This window comes from Rissa tridactyla, chromosome 4 (assembly GCF_028500815.1).
Source record: "Rissa tridactyla isolate bRisTri1 chromosome 4, bRisTri1.patW.cur.20221130, whole genome shotgun sequence".
NCBI lineage: Eukaryota > Metazoa > Chordata > Aves > Charadriiformes > Laridae > Rissa > Rissa tridactyla.
In genome coordinates, this window is record NC_071469.1 from 2537928 (window position 1) to 2559540 (window position 21613).

General features: G+C 52.3%; 4 protein-coding genes across 4 annotated transcripts in view; 2 read left to right on the forward strand and 2 right to left on the reverse strand.

The window, feature by feature from the left end:
- Positions 1-1652: 1652 nt before the first annotated feature.
- Positions 1653-3869, forward strand: LOC128908749 (proto-oncogene Mas-like). Its single transcript, XM_054199542.1, has 2 exons — positions 1653-1938; positions 2536-3869. The coding sequence occupies exon 2, from the start codon at positions 2574-2576 to the stop codon at positions 3543-3545; it is 972 nt and encodes a 323-aa protein (XP_054055517.1). The 5' UTR covers positions 1653-1938; positions 2536-2573; the 3' UTR covers positions 3546-3869.
- Positions 3870-7737: 3868 nt separating this feature from the next.
- Positions 7738-9430, reverse strand: LOC128908779 (proto-oncogene Mas-like). Its single transcript, XM_054199607.1, has 2 exons — positions 9341-9430; positions 7738-8949 (listed from the first exon to the last, which is right to left on the reverse strand). Exon 2 carries the CDS (start codon positions 8897-8899, stop codon positions 7919-7921), a length of 981 nt encoding a protein of 326 aa, XP_054055582.1. The 5' UTR covers positions 8900-8949; positions 9341-9430; the 3' UTR covers positions 7738-7918.
- A 3502-nt stretch (positions 9431-12932) lies between these two features.
- Positions 12933-21613, forward strand: part of LOC128908158 (olfactory receptor 4S2-like) — a 28528-nt gene continuing 19847 nt past the window's right edge. The window contains exon 1 of the mRNA XM_054197789.1: positions 12933-13002. The gene's annotated coding sequence lies outside the window, so the exon portion shown is untranslated. The remainder of the gene's footprint in view (positions 13003-21613) is intronic.
- LOC128908147 (proto-oncogene Mas-like) lies at positions 18515-20843 on the reverse strand. Its single transcript, XM_054197742.1, has 2 exons — positions 20577-20843; positions 18515-19225 (listed from the first exon to the last, which is right to left on the reverse strand). The coding sequence occupies exons 1-2, from the start codon at positions 20841-20843 to the stop codon at positions 18515-18517; spliced, it is 978 nt and encodes a 325-aa protein (XP_054053717.1).

Consider the following 21613-nt stretch of genomic DNA (forward strand, 5'->3'; position numbering starts at 1 on the left):
CTCTTTCAGCTTAAAACCCTTCCCCCTCGTCCCACGGCTCCCCTCCCTGCTCCAGAGTCCCTCCCCAGCTTTCCTGGAGCCCCTTGAGGGCCTGGAAGGGGCTCCAGGGTCTCCCCGGAGCCTTCTCTTCTCCAGGCTGAACCCCCCCAACTCTCTCAGCCTGTCCTCCCAGCAGAGGGGCTCCAGCCCTCCCAGCATCTCCGGGGCCTCCTCTGGCCCCGCTCCAACAGCTCCGTGTCCTTCTGCTGTTGGTGGACCCAGAGCTCTATGGAGCTGGCAGCACCAGTCAGCAGCCAAACCTTCACCCTGCCAAGGGGGTCTAAGCAGGGAGGAAGAAGGGGACAGGCGAAGAAGTGCTGGCTGGGACCAGCACTGTGCCAGGCTGGTCAGAGGAGAGACAGACAGACAGACGGACAGACGGACAGACGGACAGGGTGATGGCTGCTGGAAAGTGGAATTCTATGCACCGGGTGGAGAAGCCCATGGAGGAAACGTCCAGGGCAGACCCTGGAGAAGAGAGAAGCAGAGGCTGGGAAGGCTCTCGCAGGCAATAGCTGGAGGAGGCCGAGCTCTGCCTGCCAGATGGTTTTATTAACTTTCCTGACACGCAGAAACAACTGCTACCAGAGCCATAATATTTACAGAATGTGGCTTCCTTTGAACGCATAGGAGCCTGACCCCGACACAAACAAATAACTGATGGCTGTAAATCTTGTGTTGGAAATCAAAATTTTAGGTGAGATTGCTCAGGGTGTTGCCCATGAAAGCAGAAGCCGAGAAAACCCGGGAAACTCTTTTGCAGAGCCCACGGGTTGAGGGGGCAGCGAGCGTCGTGTTGCGCGGCGTTACGCTGGTGCACCTTGATGCTTTCCTTATCATGACCTGTTCGCACTGGAACGGGTTGGCTTTGTGCGGGGATGTGAGACTGGGAGCACAAGAACAGTGTCAACGAAGGAGAGATGAGGTGGGTTTGGTCCTGGGGTCCCCACGTGTGCCAGTTCCCAGTGGGAGCATCCCTTGATCCCAGTTGCAACAGGAGCTGCTTGCATTTCACCTTCTGGGTAGGAGCCATCTCACCTGCCTTCAGCTCTCTAGAAACTACATGGTCTTGTCTGAGAAAGCCATTGTAGGCTGCTGGCTGAGCGCAGAAGACAACTCGGATGAAACCCTTAACTTTAAGATGGCCAAAGCCAAGTGAGCAGCGTTGATCCACCTCTCCTTAAGGAAAAAAAGGTTTTCCTGAAATCCTGCGTCATCTCTCTGCCGTCTGCCTGTGCCCTGGGTCACACACACATATTATTCAGTCATCTCCTCAATACACATGCTCTTGGAAACTGTGTCAAATATCACATACCACTGTGAAATCGTGGTATCCAAGTGGGCAAACCTAGAGCCGGATCGGAAAGAGACGTTTTGGAGCAACACCAGGCTTGTAGGGCAGGGTCCTAACTGTACACCCCTGGAAAGACAGGAAAAAAGTTCAACCAGTTCAAAAATATGAATATTTTGGGATTGGTGTTGCTTTAAAATGAAATGAAGGAGGAACCTGACACGGAGACAGTCTGCTTTTCCCATAGGTCCAGTTCCTGCGACTCATTTTTGTTAGTCATTTCCTGTACAAAGCCAAGAATAGATTATAACCAGAACCCTGACACTGTCAAACGCAGTGAAATAGTTCCCTGTTTGCAAGAGCCCTTGAGAACACGATCCGCTTGGCTAACACTGAGAAAAGTGGTTTGTGAAAGGACCGGAGAAAGATCCCATGCTGGACGCTGCACAGGCTCACCACGGCAGGCTTCCGTCCAGTTTTCCAAGTGATAATTCCTGGAAACCTCATGAAGATCCCATCATGGGGGCGGCAGCTGGCGAGCGTGAGGTGATGTGAGTCTGCAGCGCGTCTGCTCCAGCCACGTTCTCCAGGCTGCCAGAGGAAAGAAGGTCAGACTTTTCCGGGTGATTTCTTTTGTTGTTGTTGTTTGTTGTTGTTGTTGTTGTTGGTTGTTGTTGTTGTTTTTCCAGCCTAATGAGTGCCTCCCCTCGTTGGTTTTGAACCTCGCTGGTCAATTTGCAGCGAAATCTGATTGGAGAATAGTGGTCTCTTGGATATTAAGACCTACAAATATTGTGGGGAAAGGTGGTAGGGGAACAATGAAATGAGTGTCCCGCTGAAGGGACCCAGCAGCTTAGTAATATCAACTATAATATTAGAAATCAGATTCACCCCCAAAACCACTTGCTCTTTGACATCTCCAAGGACAATTCTTTCATCTCATTATTTCCCTCCTCCTGATCTGTCCTGTCCAAAGCCAGGAAGGAGGCATCTCCCTCTCTTCTTCTCCATGTCTGTACGTGCTCTTGTGCCAGGCGCGTCATGCCCGTCTCCCCGCATCCTATCTTCCATCTCTCCTTTCCCTCGTTTCCCTCTGTGCTCCTCCACCTGGAAGCTAGGGCTCTGCATGGCTGCAAAGACCTGAAAAGCCTGGTGTCGGGACAGCAGAGTTGCTAACGTGTCTCTCTTTTATCTCGTCCCTCCAGCTGTGCGAGGGGGAAGGAGAAGCAGCAGAGGTTTCATAATGTTCCTCACTGTGGAAAGAACCAGCCCGCCTTGCTGGAGCCAGCCCGGTGGGACAGCATACAACAAGAGCTGGCCTCACAGGCTGCTGAGGCAGGAGGACAGTGACTACAACTGGAGCGACTGTGAAGCTGGTCACTTGAGCAAAGTTCCCGTGACGCTGCTCATCTGCCTCTGCGGGCTGGTGGGGAACGGGGCCGTCCTCTGGTTCCTCAGCTCCCACGTCCGCAGGAACCCCATCACCGTCTACGTCCTCAACCTGGCCGTTGCCGACTCCACCTTCCTCCTCTCCATCGCCATTGCCCTTGTGATATTTTATGGCCCAGAGAAACTTTGTCACAGGCTGGGCTCACAGGATGTGACAACTCTGTTGAACATGGCCATCCTCTTCGCTTTCACCACCAGCGTCTACCTCCAGACGGCCTTCAGTGCCGCCACGTCTCTGTCCCTCCTCCCACCATCCCGCTGCCCCTGCCACCGTTCCTGGCGCTTCCCAGGGCTCCTGTGTGCCCTGCTCTGGGCCCTCTCCTTCCTCCTCACCCTCACCCTCTACTTCTGCCCTGCGGCGCTCAGCGTCTTCATCCTGAGCTACCTCTTATCGGTGCTGACCCTGGTGTTGTCTGGTCTAACCCTGCTTGCCAGGGTCTTGTGCTCCTCATGGCAATGTCCCCCAAGGACTCTCTGTGTTGTGGTCCTGCTGGCTGTCGTCTTCTTCCCCTTCTTCACTGCTGATTTTTGTTACTGGCTCTTGCTAAGACTGTTTGATTTTTCTGTGTTTGTCTTTAACGCCTCTCTCCTGTTGGCCTGCGTGAACAGCACCATCAACCCTGTTATTTACTTCTTGGCTGGGAGCTGTGCAGAGAAGTTCACACTCTCCGTTAGGGTTGCTTTCGAGAGGACTTTTGAAGACCTAACAGAGCCCCAAAATAGAGGCGAAACTCCCAGAGAAAACACAGTGGAAGCAGCTGTTTGAACCTCTGTGGCTGCTCCCTGAGAGAAGATGCTCCAGGGATGGAGGTGTCCCGTGAGCCCGGGCGAGACAAGGAAGATGACTCTGGTGCGGGTCTGGCCGCAGATGAATGGAATTAGCTGCAACACAAGGAACCGTGCTGGGTGGCATGGGAACTCCTGCCTGGGCTGGACGCTGGCAGCGTGGTAAAATACCCATCAAACCCTTTTGTTTTGAAACCTTTGCTTGGAATCTGTTGTATCCAACAGGTCTGAGCTTCCCCTGTCTCAACAGTGAGCTTGCTCTACCCTGCGCACGATTAAAACAGAGCCATGGAGGCTCTTAGCTCCTGCCAGTGGTTTTTCTGGTGTGTTTGTTTAAGAGCAAAGGGTGGGTGGATGAGAAAGCTTGGCACAGCAGGGCAGGACAATTGCTGGGCAAAGCTTTGTGTGTCCATCTCCAGTGGGTGCCAAACCGTGTGAAGAACATGTGGAGCCTTCACGTTCAGCTTTGATACCGGGCAAGTAGGTGTGCACTTGGGATCACCCCTGGAAGGCTTTCAGCACTTGTTGGCAGCTCCACTGACGTGGTTTGGCTCAACTGGAGGCTTCTTACAGTGGGACACATCTCTGCTAACTGCAGGCATCCCAGAGAGATGTCGTCTGCTGCACAGGTCCCTCCCAGAATGAATGAGGATCTCGTGGCACGGCCAACGGATGGCTCATCCCGACTATTGCAGGCACCTACCTTAGGATGAGGTGCCTCATGCTCTAAGGGTACCTGTGCTCCTCATAGACATGACAGAGGTTTTAGAATGAGAGGAAACGAGCCATCTGTGCGCTGGCAGCCCAGAAACCCCCCGCATCCCGAGCTGCATCCCCAGCAGCGTGGGCAGCAGGACGAGGGGGCGGATTCTGCCCCTCTGCTCCGCTCTGTGAGACCCCCCTGCAGTGCTGCCCCCAGCGCTGGGGCACCAACAGCAGAAGGACACGGAGGTGTTGGAGCGGGGCCAGAGGAGGCCCCGGAGATGCTGGGAGGGCTGGAGCCCCTCTGCTGGGAGGACAGGCTGAGAGAGCTGGGGGGGTTCAGCCTGGAGAAGAGAAGGCTCCGCGGAGACCTTCCAGCCCCTTCCAGTCCCTCGAGGGGCTCCAGGAAAGCTGGGGAGGGACTCTGGATCAGGGAGGGGAGCCGTGGGACGAGGGGGAAGGGTTTTAAGCTGAAAGAGGGGAGATTTGGATGAGATCTGAGGGAGAAATTGTTTGCTGTGAGGGTGGTGAGCCCCTGGCCCAGGTTGCCCAGAGAAGCTGTGGCTGCCCCATCCCTGGAGGGGTTCAAGGCCAGGTTGGACGGGGCTTGGAGCAACCTGGGCTGGTGGGAGGTGTCCCTGCCCAGGGCAGGGGGTGGCACTGGATGGGCTTTAAGGTCCCTCCCAACTCTAACCATTCTGTGATTCCATGATTTTCTGTCAGAACGGAGTCAGCCTTGTTCTGGTCACCAGTGACAAGCTCTGCCGTGAAACCCAGTTGTTGTTTATTAAACACACTTTGGGGTCAGAATTACCATGCTGGAAAGTAAAAAAAAAAGAAATCCAAGTTTAACGTCGGAGCAGTAACAAAATGACGCCTTAGGTTGGTAACTAGAAAATGGGCAGTACAGTCAGGCTTTTGGAGCATACGGTTAGTCACTGGAAGCTGTGCAGAGGAGCTGCTCGGCTCCTCCAGAGTTCGGCCAGGTTCAGGATGGAGGCAACAAAGGTCTTCTTCTTGATGCTGAAGCTGGGGAACCAAAGGATGACCCCACTCCCCGTCAGCCTGCACAGGCATATGAGCACTGCGATGCTCCTAATTTCTACTTCTACTAGTAAAATTAAGTGGCCCATACATTTGGTTATATTGATTTCTGTATTTCAGGCTCTTTTTGGCCATGGAGCCAGAGGTGCGGTGAGTGGAGTTACTATGAAATCTTTGCTGCAAGCCAAGAGAATACAGGAATTAGTGTCTCTGACTTGCCGAGACCATCTGATCTGATAATCCCCTGTCTTGCTTCATGGCGTGGCATGGAGCTGTGTTTGGCGAGTGTTTGGTGAGCTGTGCCAGAGCAGGTTCCCGTCTCAGCCTCTGCAGCTGGTGTTTGCCTGCTGTGCTTTTCTCTGGTGTCGGAGAGGTGGTCTTTGCCACCAGACGTCCTGAGTTGCACGCTGTTATCTCACGCATCACCTTGAAATGGTTCCTTGCCAAAATCGGTGCCTTTTCTGGAGACACCTCCCCTTCCAAGTTTGGAGGACAGGGTATCATAGCCTGGGCTGAAGTCAGGCAAAAGAGGCTGAAGCCTCCTTGGGAATGCTTTTGTGGACAAAACTTTTGTGGAGATATTGGAAAGTGAAACATGTCTTCAAATCCGCTCCTGGTTTTCCTATAGGGACTGATAGGAGCAGGGCTGGATCAGATTCCCTGCCCCCTTGCAGGGACATTTACTGTCCTGTCCAGTCCCTGAGAGACCCCAGCAGGGAGGTGACAACCTCCAAAATACAATGGCTCGCCATCCAGCCGTAGTCAGTTGCAAAAAGCTGTGTTCCCCTGGAGCGGAGCCGGAAAGCAGCACCTCGCGTGAAATTCTTGGCACGAGCGTGAGCGCCGGGAACACGCCACTCGTAATCCCTCGGCGCTATCGAACCCGTGCTTTTCTCAGAATGATTTAACCCTGGAATTAAACAGTGCGACAAATTTCCACTTCAAGTACCAAGGTTCTGCAAAGGCAGGCTTGCCAGGAGGAAGCGTCTGGTGATGGCTGCCCGGGCAACCAACTTTGATTTGATCTCCTCACCCAGACATCACGTCCCGTGGTCAGGAGACTCCCCTCACAGTCTTATCACATCGGCGACAGCTTCCCCTCACGTGTCCCATGGACAGCGATCTTGTCAGTAGGAGCTGGCCACGTCAACCCCTTCCTCTCCTCCAGACGTTCCCCAGTGTCATCCCACCATGTGAGGGCCTTCTGGTGTTTGCTGTGCGTACCTGGCGCTGGACCAGGAGACCCTCCACATGGGGAAATCCCCAGGGTGTGGACTTGCAACAGCACAAGGGCTTTACCTGCTGCCTCCGATTCTTGTCTCACCCAACCTCATCCATCAGCACCGTGCAGACAGCTCACTCGTCTCCGGATTTCCTTTGCTTTCCCATTCTCTCTCTTGCTTTTTTGCTTTCTGTCTCCCTTTCTTGCTCATCCCAGGAAAGAGACCTGGGAGTCCTGGGGGACAACAGGATGACCACGAGCCAGCAGTGTGCCCTTGTGGCCAAAAAGGCCAATGGCATCCTGGGGGGCATCAAGAAGAGTGTGGCCAGCAGGTGGAGGGAGGTCATCCTCCCCCTCTGCTCTGCCCTGGGGAGGGCACAGCTGGAGCGCTGTGTCCAGTTCTGGGCTCCCCGGGTCAAGAGGGACAGGGAACTGCTGGAGAGGGGACAGCAAAGGGCTACCAAGGTGCTGAGGGGACGGGAACATCTCTCTGATGAAGAAAGGCTGAGGGATTTGGGTCTCTTCAGTCTGGAAAAAAGACGGCTGAGGGGGGACCTTATCAAGGCTTGTAAATACTGAAAGGGGGGGTGTCAGGAGAATGGGGCCAGGCTCTTCTCAGTGGTGCCCAGGGACAGGACAAGGGGGAACGGGCACAAACTTGACCATAGGAAGTTCCATCTGGACACGAGGAGGAACTTCTTTGCTGTGAGGGTGGCAGAGCCCTGGCACAGGCTGCCCAGAGAGGTGGGGGAGTCTCCGTCTCTGGAGACATTCAAACCCGCCTGGACGCGTTCCTGTGCCACCTGCTCTGGGTGACCCTGCTCTGGCAGGGGGCTGGAGGGGATGATCTCCAGAGGTCCTGTCCAACCCTATGGTTCTATGATTCTATGATTGCCTTTCTCTCTGTCTCTGCATCTCTCTCTCTTTCTCTCATTCTCTTGTTTTCTCTTTCTTTCCTTGTTTCCTTCTGTCTTTCTCTTTCTTTCACAGTCTCTTTTCCCCTATGCCTTATTCTCTACACCACTACTTCCCCCATCACCAACCAGAACCCCTTGGTTTGCCCATTTTTGCAACCCATTTTGCAGAGCCCTGCCTTGCTTGGCCAGCAGAGATGGCCAGAGCTCCCCAAGGTACAAATGTGTCAGACCTTCCCCAGGCAAGAGATCCCGCAAAACACCACAGAACTCATCAGCTGATGGGCAAAGGGGCCAGAGTTTATTGTCTGGGGCCAGAGCAAGGAGGGTCATGGCAATGGGAACACAGCCCGGGCACAGGCACTGGCTGAGCAGTGCAGCGCTGGCTCTGTGCTACGTGATCCCACGCCTCCATCTCCTTCTGGCTGCCTGCGAGGCTTCACGTCTCCAGGCCTCCTTGCCAGCAGTGCCTTAGACAGTGGTCTCCACTGCAGCGTCCTCAGGCACACGGCTCTCCTCCTCACTCGTTGCTTTCTCTTCGAACACTCGGCGGAGGGCGACTTTCACGGAGCCCTGGTGGAACCGGCGCTGCCGGTAGCTCCCCACCAGGAAGTAAATGACTGGGTTGATGCTGCTGTTCAAGGGTGCCAGCAGGTAAGAAACGTGAAGGCAAAACACATTTTTATAAGTAAGATGAATGAAAATCACCACAGTGGGAGGAAACCCGAAGATGAACATGAAGATCACGCTCAGGAGGATGGCAACATAGAGTTTCCCGGGGTGTCGCCTCTGTGAGCCACATCGGAGTCTGATGAACAGGGAAAGGTTGGAAAGGAGTGGGAATAAACAGAAAACGAGAAAATTCATGATGCTTAAACCTTTCAATAGTTGTTCACAATCTATATTCAACTTCTCATTACAGCTCAAAGCAGCCAAAGAAACAAAAAGTCCGTCGAGAGCCCAGAGCATCCCACACATGATGCCTGACAGGTGCTTTGGGCGATGACAGCGGTACCAGATTGGGAACAAAACAGAGGCGCACCTCTCCATGCTCATTGCTGTCAGGAGATACATGCTGGCATAATAGCAAAACAGGAACAGAACCATCAGGATATAATATGCCAAATAATGTTGAAAGAAGGAAGTAATATAGACTGTTGAAACAATGTGTAATGTAAGGATAACCAAAATGAACAGGAGCAGGGAGAAGTCAGCAATGGACAGGTTAAGAACATAGACAGTGAAGGGGTTCTTCTTCATCTGGAAGCCCATGAACCATATGACCACCATATTCCCCACAAGTCCACACAGGGAAACACCGATAAAACCAGCTACAATTATCAATGCGCTGTAATTCTCTTTTATGCACCAGTATTCTGTAACTGGCTGAGAATCTGCATATCCATAATCCATGTAGTTCAGAGAGAGATTTATTATGTTGGTCTCCTCCATGGTGATTGACCCTGCTCTGCGTGGCCGCTTTCTCCCTCTCCCACCACCTCCTAGGAGAGACCAGGAATCAGAAGGAAATGAGGGGGAGGCAGTGGCATTCCCAGCATCTTTCCCCATCACCATCTTTCCCCATGGTCCCACGCCAGCCCCAGGCTATGCTAGGAAGGACCCCATCCCCTGCTGTGCCCAGGACAGGCTCCCACCCCTCAGACCTGTCCCTAGACAGGAGGCACCTGTCATGGAGGCTTATAAAAAAATTACATTAGGCAGGTGATAAACTCAAATTAAATTTTATTCTAACCAAAACTCTTTAAGAGTCTGACCAACAAAATCAAGGAAATAATCAACAGGCTCAAGATGCTAAATGGTATTTATACTACACAGCCCACCTAAGAATTCTTAAGCTTTAGGAATGATGACCCAAAATTTGCAATCACTCACCTTGTAGGGTGATGGCTCTCAAATTCCAGGAGTAGCCATGGGCACTATCCTGAACCACAGGGAGAGTCCCTGACACAGAGCGGCTGCTCCAAGGAGGACTATCTCAATTTGCCCTCCGGTGGGGCTCCGTTTATGCCCTCGTCGAATCTGATCTGTGGTTGTATATGGTCATGTTAGATTTCATTGGTTGAGGGCCTTATCTTGCTTGTCTTTCAGCTGCAGTGTTTACGTCATCGTGGTCACCGTGTGGACCGGGTGGCCTGACCCCAAACTGCAACTTCCAAGTTTTTGAGAAATTTTGGTCCCTATCAGGGTGGGTGCACCTGTCACAGATTCCACCCCTTGACCACAGTCATGATTTGACTGGTTTCTTGGGAGTGGTGGTATGGTCACCTCTTGCCACTAAAGTAAAAGGGAACACAGTCTCGGGGAGCTTGATGCTCACTAAGGGTCATTGTTCCTTGGTTGTCGTAAGGTTGTATTGGGACATCAATAACACAAACAGGTTTTCAGGGAGTATACTTCACGATTGATACAGATCTCACTATTGTGCGCTTAATGCAGCTTATCATAATACAAATCCCAATAACCGTAACTGTAATCATTATCAAAGACCGATGGAGGCTAGTTAGCCATCCTGACAAAGAAGACCTCAATATATCCAAAACTTTCCCCAGCCGATTCGTTCCTAGTGCAACGATTGTGTCCTGAGTCTCTTGCCACCTTCTTCATCTTATTGATTCGCTTTTTTAGCGGGGCCTTGGTACGTGTGGGATGTGGATACAGCACTCAGCTACTGACAGGTTCAGGACTCCACATACGTCTCTCTCCTCTAATAGCATCAAATCCAACACGGCTCGGTTTTGGTGAGTCATTTTACTGGTAGGTTGCAAGCGATTGTTTAAGAGTACCTGGGCTATCAGATGTAGCGTTGGCTAAGGCTGACAGTTGTAGGCCTAGTTCCAGAATGCCCTGAATAACGATTCCATCCACCATCTAACTCGTGATGGGGCTTCCTACCACCCATTCCGTAAATCCCTTAGACTATGATCCCACCACTTGTGTGGCTTGCGTCCTTCCTGTTAGATGGGACAGAGAGAGAGTACGGCTAGCGTACAAGAGTCCAGGGATGGCTGGATATAGTCGGGAATACAGGTGGCCGTCAGAAAAGGCCCACACTAGGCTAGGGGGTGCACAGACAGTGGATGTCCGGTATGAACCTGTTGATAACATGAAATAAGGGCAGTAATCGCCATCGTCTTTACTACAATGGCTAGTAGAGGGCTGTGAGTAACTGGTATTGCTACACAGGCAGCCTCGTACCAGAGCACCCCTAACAGGAGGGCAGATCCACAGTAATGGCATCTTGTCTATGTCCTTACGCCCGATATCCACCTGGCAGTCCCAGAGCGGAGATTTTTCTGCCGGGCGAGGTGCCTTATCTTCTCGCCCATGCCAGCTAGGCCTGGGGGCATGGGGGTGTCCAGCCCACAGGCAATTGAAGGGATACAGGTCCTTGCCTCGGTCTGGGACTCGTTGCACACACTGGGGTGTTCACTGCTGTCTTTTTCAGGCATTTAATGGTTCTGTGTACTGTAAGGAGTGATCGTCAGAGCCCCATCGAGCATTATAGCCATTAGCTCCCCAGGGGACACTAGGCCACGGTATGGCACCATTTTCACCATCATTGCACCCCTTGGCCTGAGTACCAGGTCAGAAGTTATAATTACATCTTGCGTCCCATATTGAACTAGCATTGACCACATCAGGTGACCAACTATAGGCGATATGGCCGTAACTGTTTTTGACGTTAAAACTATAATTATATTATTTCCGTATAAACTTGAGGGCTAGTGGTACATTAACAGAAATCGGTAGAAGATCTTCTGCTGAGTTGGGGGTAGGTAGGCAAACCATTACAGAGGTGAGGTTCATCATTCCAGCAAACCCTATTATCATTTTTGCCACCATATTGTTGTCCAGATCCCTGTTATCCACACTGGCCATTGCCATCGCTGCCAGTAGAAGGGTGAGAACAGCCCATTTCTCCATTGTCCTGTAAGAAAACAAGGAGCTGGGCCTTAGATTTTTGAAACCAGGCATCATGATTAGAAATAGGGAATTATCCACCGAGCACTAATACGGTGGGTCACAGAATCACAGAATCGTAGGGTTGGAAGGGCCCTCTGGAGATCATCCCCTCCAACCCCCTGCCAGAGCAGGGTCACCCAGAGCAGGTGGCACAGGAACGCCTCCAGGCGGGTTTGAATGTCTCCAGAGACGGAGACTCCCCCACCTCTCTGGGCAGCCTGTGCCAGGGCTCTGCCACCCTCACAGCAAAGAAGTTCCTCCTCGTGTTGAGATGGAACTTCCTATGGTCAAGTTTGTGCCCGTCACCCCTTGTCCTGTCCCTGGGCACCACTGACAAGAGCCTGGCCCCATCCTCCTGACACCCCCCCCTTTCAGTATTTACAAGCGTTGATAAGATCTCCCCTCAGTCATCTTTTTTCCAGACTGAAGAGACCCAAATCCCTCAGCCTTTCTTCATCAGAGAGGTGTGGAAAGACGGGTCTTTCCACTCACGTCTAGAGCTTCCCAGCTGCAAGTTTTCACCTAGATAAGTTGAACTTGGTTTGAACTTCTGCCTAGTTACACAAAGGAAGGCCCTGAGACCGGTAGGAACCAGGAGATAAGGAAGCTACAACCATCAGTAGAGGCTGCAACCCAACACGATAAGAACAGTTAACGCCCTGGGCGGAGACAGGGAAAGAAGAAAACAAAGACTAAGAAGACCCCCCAGACCAGAAATTACCATTGGACCAGGTGGGGCGTGCAAAGGGCGTGAAGAGCACATGAAGAGCAGATGCGTAGATTGTAAGGGTATAATTGTCCAGGAATTTCTTTGTTCTGGGTCCCTCTCTGGAGACACCCAGTCCTTGCTGCTGTACCACTTGAATAAATTATTTATTTGGAGGATTTTTGCCTGAGACTCGCCTATGGGAAAACTAGGGTGAAGAAAATTCTCTAACAGTCTGGCACCCCAGGTGGGACCCTAGGCCACCACCTTTGGATCCTCTCGTCTCCAAACATCTGACTGCTGGCATTGGGTGAGCTCACCTAGGACCTTTGGAGTGGGAGGTGCTGAGGGGTGGGTGTGACAATTCGTTAATTAGAAAACAGTGTAGGGATTTTGAGTCTCTCTTGGTATCAGGGTGAGTTTGAGTCTCTCCTGTGCTGCAGCTTTAGGCAGTGTGCCTCCTGATCAGCGTAAGGTGCGCGTGGTAGACGGTTCGAGTGCCTCGGGGTTCAAGTCCCTTTTAGTGGTGGAAAATAATGGGAAATAAACCCAGCGTAGAGAAGGGGTCAAGGTACAGCAAAACTGGGAAAGAATTTATGCTACAGCATAAATAGCATACAGCTATGCAAAAAAGCACGCAGTTACCCTATGCAAAGAAGGCTGGCCATTTATAACCGGAGATGGAAACTCAGCAGAACGGTGGCCACCACAAGGGACCTTTGATCAGCGCAGCCTTACCTTTCTGGGATATCGCCTAGGGGATCGGTTCCCAGGACAAACGGATTACTGGGATATCTGGGATGACTGAGCACTGGGGAGGAAACACCCAAGTCCGAGGTGTGGGATGAACGAGGCATCGCCAAAGGTAACGCTTGCGGTAGCAGAGGCTACTGCCCTGGACGAAGCCTCAGATAACGTCACAACCGCGTCTGCTCTACCTTAGATATCTACTGCTCCTTCTCTGTCTTCTGATTCCACTCTGCTGGCTGCTGGACTCTTATCCTATGACTTTTAATGTCTTACCTAATCCTGCTGCTATGCTACTGGGAGGTGGTGGGGTTCCCCGAGTGGCACGTATTTACCGATCAGCCTTAGAATCCTAGCGATTTAGCTTCCTGGGGGAACAAAATGACGAGACTGAGAGAGGATGCAGAAAAATGTTCTCTGTTGTTTTCTAATATATGCACAGGGTATAACCCGAATTGGGGAGATACCCAAGTACTTTTAAGAGCATTGTTTCGGCCAGCTGAATTGGAAAGGATAGTTAAGAAAGATGCAGAAGTAGCACAACAAGCTGGGGGAGCAGAAACGCCCTGGCCGGCAAATGATCCTAATCGGGATTCAAATAATGCAAATGAGAGAGCCGCCTGCCAAACTGCACTCCGAAATTTAGTAGAAGCAATTAGGGCATGCAGAGAATTGGGGGTAAGTTGGGCTAAGGTACAGGAGTGCAAAGGCCAGATGAACATCTTAGTGATTTTTGGGCCCAATTCCCACAAGCTTTGTCGAAATATGGGGGAATGACCACTGTTGTGGTTTAACCCCAGCCAGCAGCAAGGACCACGCAGCCACTTGCTCACTCCCCCTTCCTTTCCCCCCAGAAAGGTGGGGAGAAAAGGGAGAAAAAGAGGGGAAAGGGGGAAAAAAAGCCCTTGTGGGTCGAGATAAAGACAGTTTAATAGGATAATAATGGAAAAGGAAAATAACAATAATAATGGCAAAAAAATATACAAGACACGAGTTACTCTCACCACCTGGTGAATTGGTTGCCCAGCTCGTCCCAAGCAGTGATCACAGATTCCTGCCCACCAGCCAACTTCCATTTCCATCCTGAGCAGGACGTCTATGGTACGGAATATTCCTCTGTCCATTCCACTGTTGTCCATGCTCCTTCTCAGCTTCTATGGGAAGCTGAAAAAAAGTCCTTGAATAATATAAACATCACCTGGCAACACCTAAAACAATATGCATTGTCGACATTCCTTTCATCCCAAATCTGAAACACAGCAGGCACTAGAAAGAAAATGAACTCTATCCCAGCTGAAACCGGGACAGACCGCACAAAATTTTAATGAAGCGCTCGCAATTAGTGTCTCTGTGGATCAGGCAGCCACATGATATACGGAAATACTTTAAAGAACACATGCCCGGATGGCAGGGGGAGAATTTGCAGAAGATTTTGAGTGTTGCTTTGTTTGTATATGATGGGCATGAGGAACAGCAGAAAGCTGAGCAGATTAAAGAAAGAGAGAAAGCGAAAGATCAGGAGGCAAATTTTCTGGCCATGGCTTTGGCAAGGTTCTTGCCAGGCAGAAACAGGGGCCGAGGGGGAAGAAGACCGGGTACAGGGTCTGGACTAAAACTGGAAAGAAGGCAAAGGGGAATGAGAAGGAATGATGGAAGAGACTGTTACTATTGTGGGAACTTCAGACACATGCAAAGGGATTGACCATTCCAGCTGCGGGGATGGATGAGGGAAGGAAACTATAACGGGAGCAAACCGCCCCGGGAGGATTCGCAATCGCAATGACTGGAGGAAAAGGGACCCTGTGGATCTTGGGGTGGGACTGGAAGAATTAGAAATGTTTAATATGTGGGAAACACCATTATACCAGCGGGGACATATTACGGCCCAGAGAGCCTTTGTCACAGGCTGGGCTCACAGGATGTGACAACTCTGTTGAACACGGCCATCGTCTTCGCTTTCACCGCCAGCGTCTACCTCCTGATGGGCTTCAGTGCCGCCACGTCTCTGTCCCTCCTCCCACCATCCCGCTGCCCCTGCCACCGTTCCTGGCGCTTCCCAGAGCTCCTGTGTGCCCTGCTCTGGGCCCTCTCCTTCCTCCTCATCCTCACCCTCTACTTCTGCCCTGCGGCGCTCAGCGTCTTCATCCTGAGATACCTCTTATCGGTGCTGACCCTGGTGTTGTCTGGTCTAACCCTGCTTGCCAGAGTCTTGTGCTCCTCATGGCAATGTCCCCCAAGGACTCTCTGCGTTGTGGTCCTGCTGGCTGTCATCTCCTTCCCCTTCTTCACTGCTGATTTTATTACTAGCTCTTGCTAAGACTGTGGGTGGATAAGAAAGCTTGGCAGAGCAGGGCAGAGCAATTGCTGGGCAAAGCCTTGTGTGTGTATCTGTCTCAGGCGGCTGCCAAACCATGTGGAGATTATGTGGAGCCTTCACATTCAGTTCTGTTACCAGGCAAATCACCACATGTTTGGGATGGCCCCTGGAAGGCTTTCCCTGAAATGCACTGCCTGTGCTGCAAGCTGAGTTTTGTCTGCATATCACGTGGGTTGTCTGCACGCAAGCGGTATGGACTGGAACCGCCTCTGGTGGTTCCTCTGACTTTTCTCCAGGCTGTCTTCCTGGTTCGCTTGAGCAAATGCCGTTTCGCAACCATAACCTGAGGTCCGTATTCATTTCTAGCGTGTTTGCTCCTCTTCTAGAAAAACATGAGGAGCAGGGTTAAAATGAAAGAACCCCGAAAGCACAGCCCTGCCTGAAGACTCTGTGGCTCTCAGCCCTTGCTATCAAGGAGCTGGGGGGGGCGGGTACACTGGCTCTACTTTGCCTGTGAACTAAGCCACCAACAAACCATTGCTTGTGAGCTGGTTTTCTTTCTTGGTGTGGCTCCCCACCAGGCTGCACTAACTTTAGTACGAGCACAAGGCCAAGGTTGAGAAGATGCTGCTGGCAGGGAGAGGGTGGAGGGAGAAAAGGCATTTCGCAGTGCAGACCCAGGCCTGGGTGCAGCGCAGGACCTAGGATGGTGACAGAAGTTTCTCTGCCCTTTGGCTTGTCCCTCAGCCCAGGGCTACACGTCACCGGAGAGGCTGGAATGGAAATCGATCACTTGGGACAGTACAGGTACAGAGCCATGACAACTAAACTCATTAAAACCCTCTGGTCAAAACAAGAAGCTCAAACGGTGGTGGCCTGGGTCGCGCCATCCAGCCATACGTAGTCTGTTGCAAAAAGCCGTGCTCCCCTGGAGCGGAGCCGGAAAGCAGCACCTTGCGTGAAATTCTCAGCATGAGTGTGAGCACCAGGAATGCGCCACTCATAATCCCTCGGCGCTATCGAACCCATACTTTTCTCAGAATGATTTAACCCTGGAGTTAAACAGTGCATCAAACTCCCACTTCAAGAGAATGCTCGTTTCTTCTCCAACTCTGCAGCCCTACCTGATGTTGGCTTGTTCATCTTCCCACCAGCCAGGAGTGCAGGGCCGGCTCTGCTGACCAACTCCTTAGTCAGAAAAGCAAGGATGCTCTGTGCAATCCATACCCCTCTCCTGCCATCTAGAGGCATCAACCCCACAGATATTTGCGAAATCACCGCCAACTCCGTGTTGGATGTGTCCCCGCAGCCTTCCAAGAGCAGGGTGTGGGTGAGCAGCAGGGTCTGGGGCTCCTGTTCCTTCTCGGGGGAGTCTGCGCCGCCCTGGAGAAGGCAGAGGGGTTCAGTTGGGCTGGGAAGGGGATTTTGGTGGGGGTGAGCTGCCAGCTAGCCTCTTCACAAGGGTATCCTGCTCAGCTTCCAGGACTGAGTGTCTCTCCAAGGAGTCGTCACCCTCCACCTCCCACCACAGTAGCAACAGACATAGAGGTACAACCAGCTCTGCCATCGCAGTGCCTCCATGTTGGGGGAACCAGGGTGAGGAGGGGGCTGCACTTCCTCACGGACAAACCACATGGCTGCTTCGCACGGCAGCAATGGCCTCTACTCCTTGCTCAGCCGTTCACTTCAGTGTGGGTGCAGCGGTGCCGGCAAGATGCCCACTTGACTCCCTTGGCTTGCCCGTTTTTGCAATCCTTTCTACAATCCAGCCTTGCTTGGATAACAGAGGTGGCCACAGCTCCCCAGGGGCCTAATATGTCCCTGGCCAGGAGGCATCTCCCACCTGCCTGTCCCCGGCCTCTACCTCCTGGTTCTCCTGGGAACAGGGTTGCTGAAGGAGCTCCAGCACAAAGAGCTTCTGCGAGACCTCTGTTTAGGTGGAACTTCCTATGCTCAAGTTTGTGCCCATTACCTCTTGTCTTGTCACTGGGCACCACTGAGAAGAGCCTGGCCCCATCCTCCTGACACCCACCCTTTCAGTATTTATAAGCGTTGATAATCCCCCCTCAGTCGTCTTTTTTCCAGACTGAAGGGATCCAAATCTCTCAGCCTTTCTTCATCAGAGAGATGTTCCAGTTCCCTCAGCATCTTGGTAGCCCTCTGCTGCACCCTCTCCAGCAGTTCCCTGTCCTCCTTGAACCGCTCCAGATGCGGCCTCCCCAGGGCAGAGCAGAGTGGGAGGATGACCTCCCTCCACCTGCTGGCCACACTCTTCTTGATGCCCCCCAGGATGCCATTGGCCTTCTTGGCCACAAGGGCCCATTGCAGGCTCATGGCCATCCCGTTGTCCCCCAGGACTCCCAGGTCTCTTCCCACCGAGCTGCTCTCCAGCAGGTCACCCCCAACCTGTCCTGGTGCGGGGGGTTATTCCTCCCCAGGTGCAGCACCCTGCACTTGCCCTGGTTGAATTTCATAAGGTTCCTCTCTGCCCAACTCTCCAGCCTGTCCAGGTCTCTCTGGATGGCGGCACGGCCTTCTGGTGTGTCAGCCACGTTCCCAGCTTTGTGTCATCGGCAAACTTGCTGAGGGTACGCTCTGTCCCCTCGTCCAGGTCATTGATGAATATATTGATTGGGACTGGACCCAGCACAGACCCCTGGGGAACACCACTCGTCACTGACCTCCAACTAGACTCTGTGCCCCTAATCAAGACACTCTGAGCTCTGTCTTTCAACCAGTTCTCAATCCACCCCACTGTCCATTCATCAAACCCACATTTCCTAAGCTTCCCTAGGAGGATGCTGGGGGACACCGTGTCGAGTGCCTTGCTGAAGTCAAGATAGACAACATCCACTGCCCTCCCCTCATCTATCCATCCAGTCATGCCATCATAGAAAGATTCCAACAGTCTCCAAACTGTAATTTTCCCCTATGCCTTATTCTCTACACCACTACTTCCCCCATCACCAACCAGAACCCCTTGGTTTGCCCATTTTTGCAACCCATTTTGCAGAGCCCTGCCTTGCTTGGCCAGCAGAGATGGCCAGAGCTCCCCAAGGTACAAATGTGTCAGACCTTCCCCAGGCAAGAGATCCCGCAAAACACCACAGAACTCATCAGCTGATGGGCAAAGGGGCCAGAGTTTATTGTCTGGGGCCAGAGCAAGGAGGGTCATGGCAATGGGAACACAGCCCGGGCACAGGCACTGGCTGAGCAGTGCAGCGCTGGCTCTGTGCTACGTGATCCCACGCCTCCATCTCCTTCTGGCTGCCTGCGAGGCTTCACGTCTCCAGGCCTCCTTGCCAGCAGTGTCTTAGACAGTGGTCTCCACCATAGTGTCCTCAGGCACACGGCTCTCCTCCTCACTCGTTGCTTTCTCTTCGAACACTCGGCGGAGGGCGACTTTCACGGAGCCGTGGTGGAACCGGCGCTGCCGGTAGCTCCCTACCAGGAAGTAAATGACTGGGTTGATGCTGCTGTTCAGGGGTGCTGGCAGGGAAAAAATGAAAAATATATATGGGGGTATATCAAAAGCATCAAGCAAAAACCCCAGTGTGGGAGGAAGCCCAAAGATGAACATGAAGATCATGCTCAGGAGGATGGCAACATAGAGTTTTCCTGGGTGTTGTCTCTGTGAGCCACATCGGAGTCTGACGAACAGGAAAAGGTTGGAAAGGAGTGGGAAAAAAGCAAAAATGAGAAAATTCGCAGCGCTGAAACCATGAAATACTTTAAGACAGTCTCTAGGAAAATATAAAGGACAACCAATGAAAGCCAAAGAAACAAGTCCAGCGAGAGCCCAGAGCACCCGACACATGATGCCTGAAAAGCGTTTTGGGCGGTGACACCGATACCAGATTGGGAACAAAACAGAGGCGCACCTCTCCATGCTCATTGCTGTCAGGAGATACATGCTGGCATAATAGCAAAACACAGGCAGAATCGTCAAGATAAAATTGATCACGTTATATCCAAATGGGGAAAAACAATTGACCGCTGAAATAAAGTGTAATGTTAGTCTCACCTCTGTCCCTGGGAAGGTAATGGAGCGACTCATTCTGGATGTCGTCTCCAAACACATAGAGGAACAGGAAGTTATTGGAAGTGGTCAGCATGGATTTACCGAGGGCAAATCATGCCTGACCAATCTGATAGCTTTCTATGATGTTATAACGGGTTGGCTGGATGAGGGGAGAGCCGTAGATGTCATCTACCTTGACCTTAGCAAGGCTTTTGACACTGTCTCCCATAACATCCTCATTAGGAAGCTGAGGAAGTATGGGCTAGACGAGGTGACAGTGAGGTGGATCGAGAGCTGGCTGAGTGACAGAACCCAGAGGGTTGTGATCAGCGGCACAGAGTCCAGTTGGAGGCCTGTGACGAGTGGTGTCCCTCAGGGGTCAATACTTGGACCAATTTTGTTCAATATATTCATTAATGACCTAGATGAGGGGACAGAGTGTATCCTCAGCAAGTTTGCTGATGATACCAAGCTGGGAGGGGTGGCCGACACTCCGGAGGGCCGTGCTGCCATCCAGCGTGACCTGGACAGGCTGGAGAGCTGGGCAGAGAAGAACCTAATGAGGTTCAACAAAAGCAAGTGTAGGGTCCTGCACCTGGGAAGGAAGAATGCCAAGCACCAGTATAGGTTAGGGGCGGACATGCTGGGAAGCAGCTCTGAGGAGAAGGACCTGGGGGTCCTGGTAGACAGTAAATTATCCATGAGCCAGCAGTGTGCCCTTGTCGCCAAGAAGGCCAATGGCATCCTGGGCTGCATAGGGAAGACTGTGGCCAGTAGGTCGAGGGAGGTCATTCTCCCCCTCTACTCTGCACTGGTGAGGCCACAACTGGAGTACTGTGTCCAGTTCTGGGCTCCCCAGTTCAAGAGGGACAGGGAACTACTGGAGCGAGTCCAGCGAAGGGCAACCAAGATGATTGTGGGACTGGAGCACCTCCCTTATGAGGAAAGGCTGAAAGAGCTGGGACTCTTTAGCCTGGAGAAGAGAAGGTTGAGGGGGGACCTGATTAATGTCTACAAGTATCTAAAGGGTGGGTTTAAGGAGGACGGAGCCAGGCTCTTTTCAATGGTTCCCAGCGACAGGACAAGGGGCAATGGGCACAAGCTAGAACATAGGAAGTTCCGTTCAAATACACGGAAAAACTTCTTTACAGTGAGGGTGACAGAGCACTGGAACAGGCTGCCCAGGCAGGTGGTGGAGTCCCCTTCTCTGGAGATTTTCAAGACCCGCCTGGATGCAGCCCTGAGGGATGTGCTTTAGGCAATCCTGCTCTAGCAGGGGAGTTGGACTAGATGATCTCTAGAGGTCCCTTCCAACTCTGAAGATTCCATGATTCCGTGATTCCGTAAGTATAACAAGGCTGAGCAGGAGCAGAGAAAAGTCAGCAATGGACAGGTTAAGAACATAGACAGTGAAGGGGTTCTTCTTCATCTGGAAGCCCAGGAACCATATGACCACCATATTCCCCACAAGTCCACACAGGGAAACAAAAAGAAAAACACCTGAAATTATCAACGTAGGATAATTTTCTGTTATGCACCAATATTTTCGATCTTCCTGAGTGTCTTCGTATCCAGAATCCATGTAGTTCAGAGAGAGGTTTATTGTGTTGGTCTCCATCATGGTGAATGACCCTGCTCTGGGTGGCCGCCTTCTACCTCTCCCACCACCTACTAGGAGAGACCACGAATCAGAAGGAAACGATGAGCAGCAGCGTTCCCAGCACTTGCCACCTTTTCCCATGGCCCCGCGCCAGCCCCAGGCTATGCCAGGAAGGACCCCATTCCCTGCCATGCCCAGGACAGGCTCCCACCCCTCCAGCCCTGTACCTGGACCGCCCCCAGCCTCCTACCTCCTGGTGCTGCTGGGCACAGTGCTGCTGCAGGAGCTCCAGCACACGCAGCCTCCAGGCTTCCAGGAGAAAAAGGGCGGTGATCACTGCTGGGGACACCCGCTCTGCTTTGGCCTCCTTCCTCGTGACTGAGGGGCAGACCTCTGCCCAGAGATTCATGTCCTGTGGTCAGAAGACTCTCCTCACAATCTCATCACATTGGTGACAGCTGCCCCTCACGTGTCCCATGGACGGCGATCTTGTCAGTAAGAGTTGGCCACGTCACCCCCTTCCTCTCCTTCTAACGTCGTCCAGTGTCTTGCCACCATGCGAGTGGCCTCTGGTGTTTGCTGTGTCCATGGTTGTCCAAGACTTCCCCCTGATCTCCCTGGGGGCACTTTGACCCCATACACAGGTTTCTCCAAAACAGTTTGCAGAACCTGGAATGTCCTGCAAGTAACTCAGCTGGAGCTCCAAAACCATAGGAGGCAACCCTCACCAAGCCAAGGGCAAGCAAGATCTTCCGCTTGGAGGCCAAGGAAGAGTGAGGAGCACTGTGCCA

Bases quoted from the DNA above. Each gene is read 5' to 3' on its own strand.
- LOC128908749 (XM_054199542.1), top strand. From the start codon at position 2,574: ATGTTCCTCACTGTGGAAAGAACCAGCCCGCCTTGCTGGAGCCAGCCC.
- LOC128908779 (XM_054199607.1), bottom strand. From the start codon at position 8,899: ATGGAGGAGACCAACATAATAAATCTCTCTCTGAACTACATGGATTAT.
- LOC128908147 (XM_054197742.1), bottom strand. From the start codon at position 20,843: ATGATGGAGACCAACACAATAAACCTCTCTCTGAACTACATGGATTCT. The intron at 19,226-20,576 runs GTTATACTTACG...CCAGGGACAGAG, and splicing joins CTCTGCTCCTGCTCAGCCTT to GTGAGACTAACATTACACTT.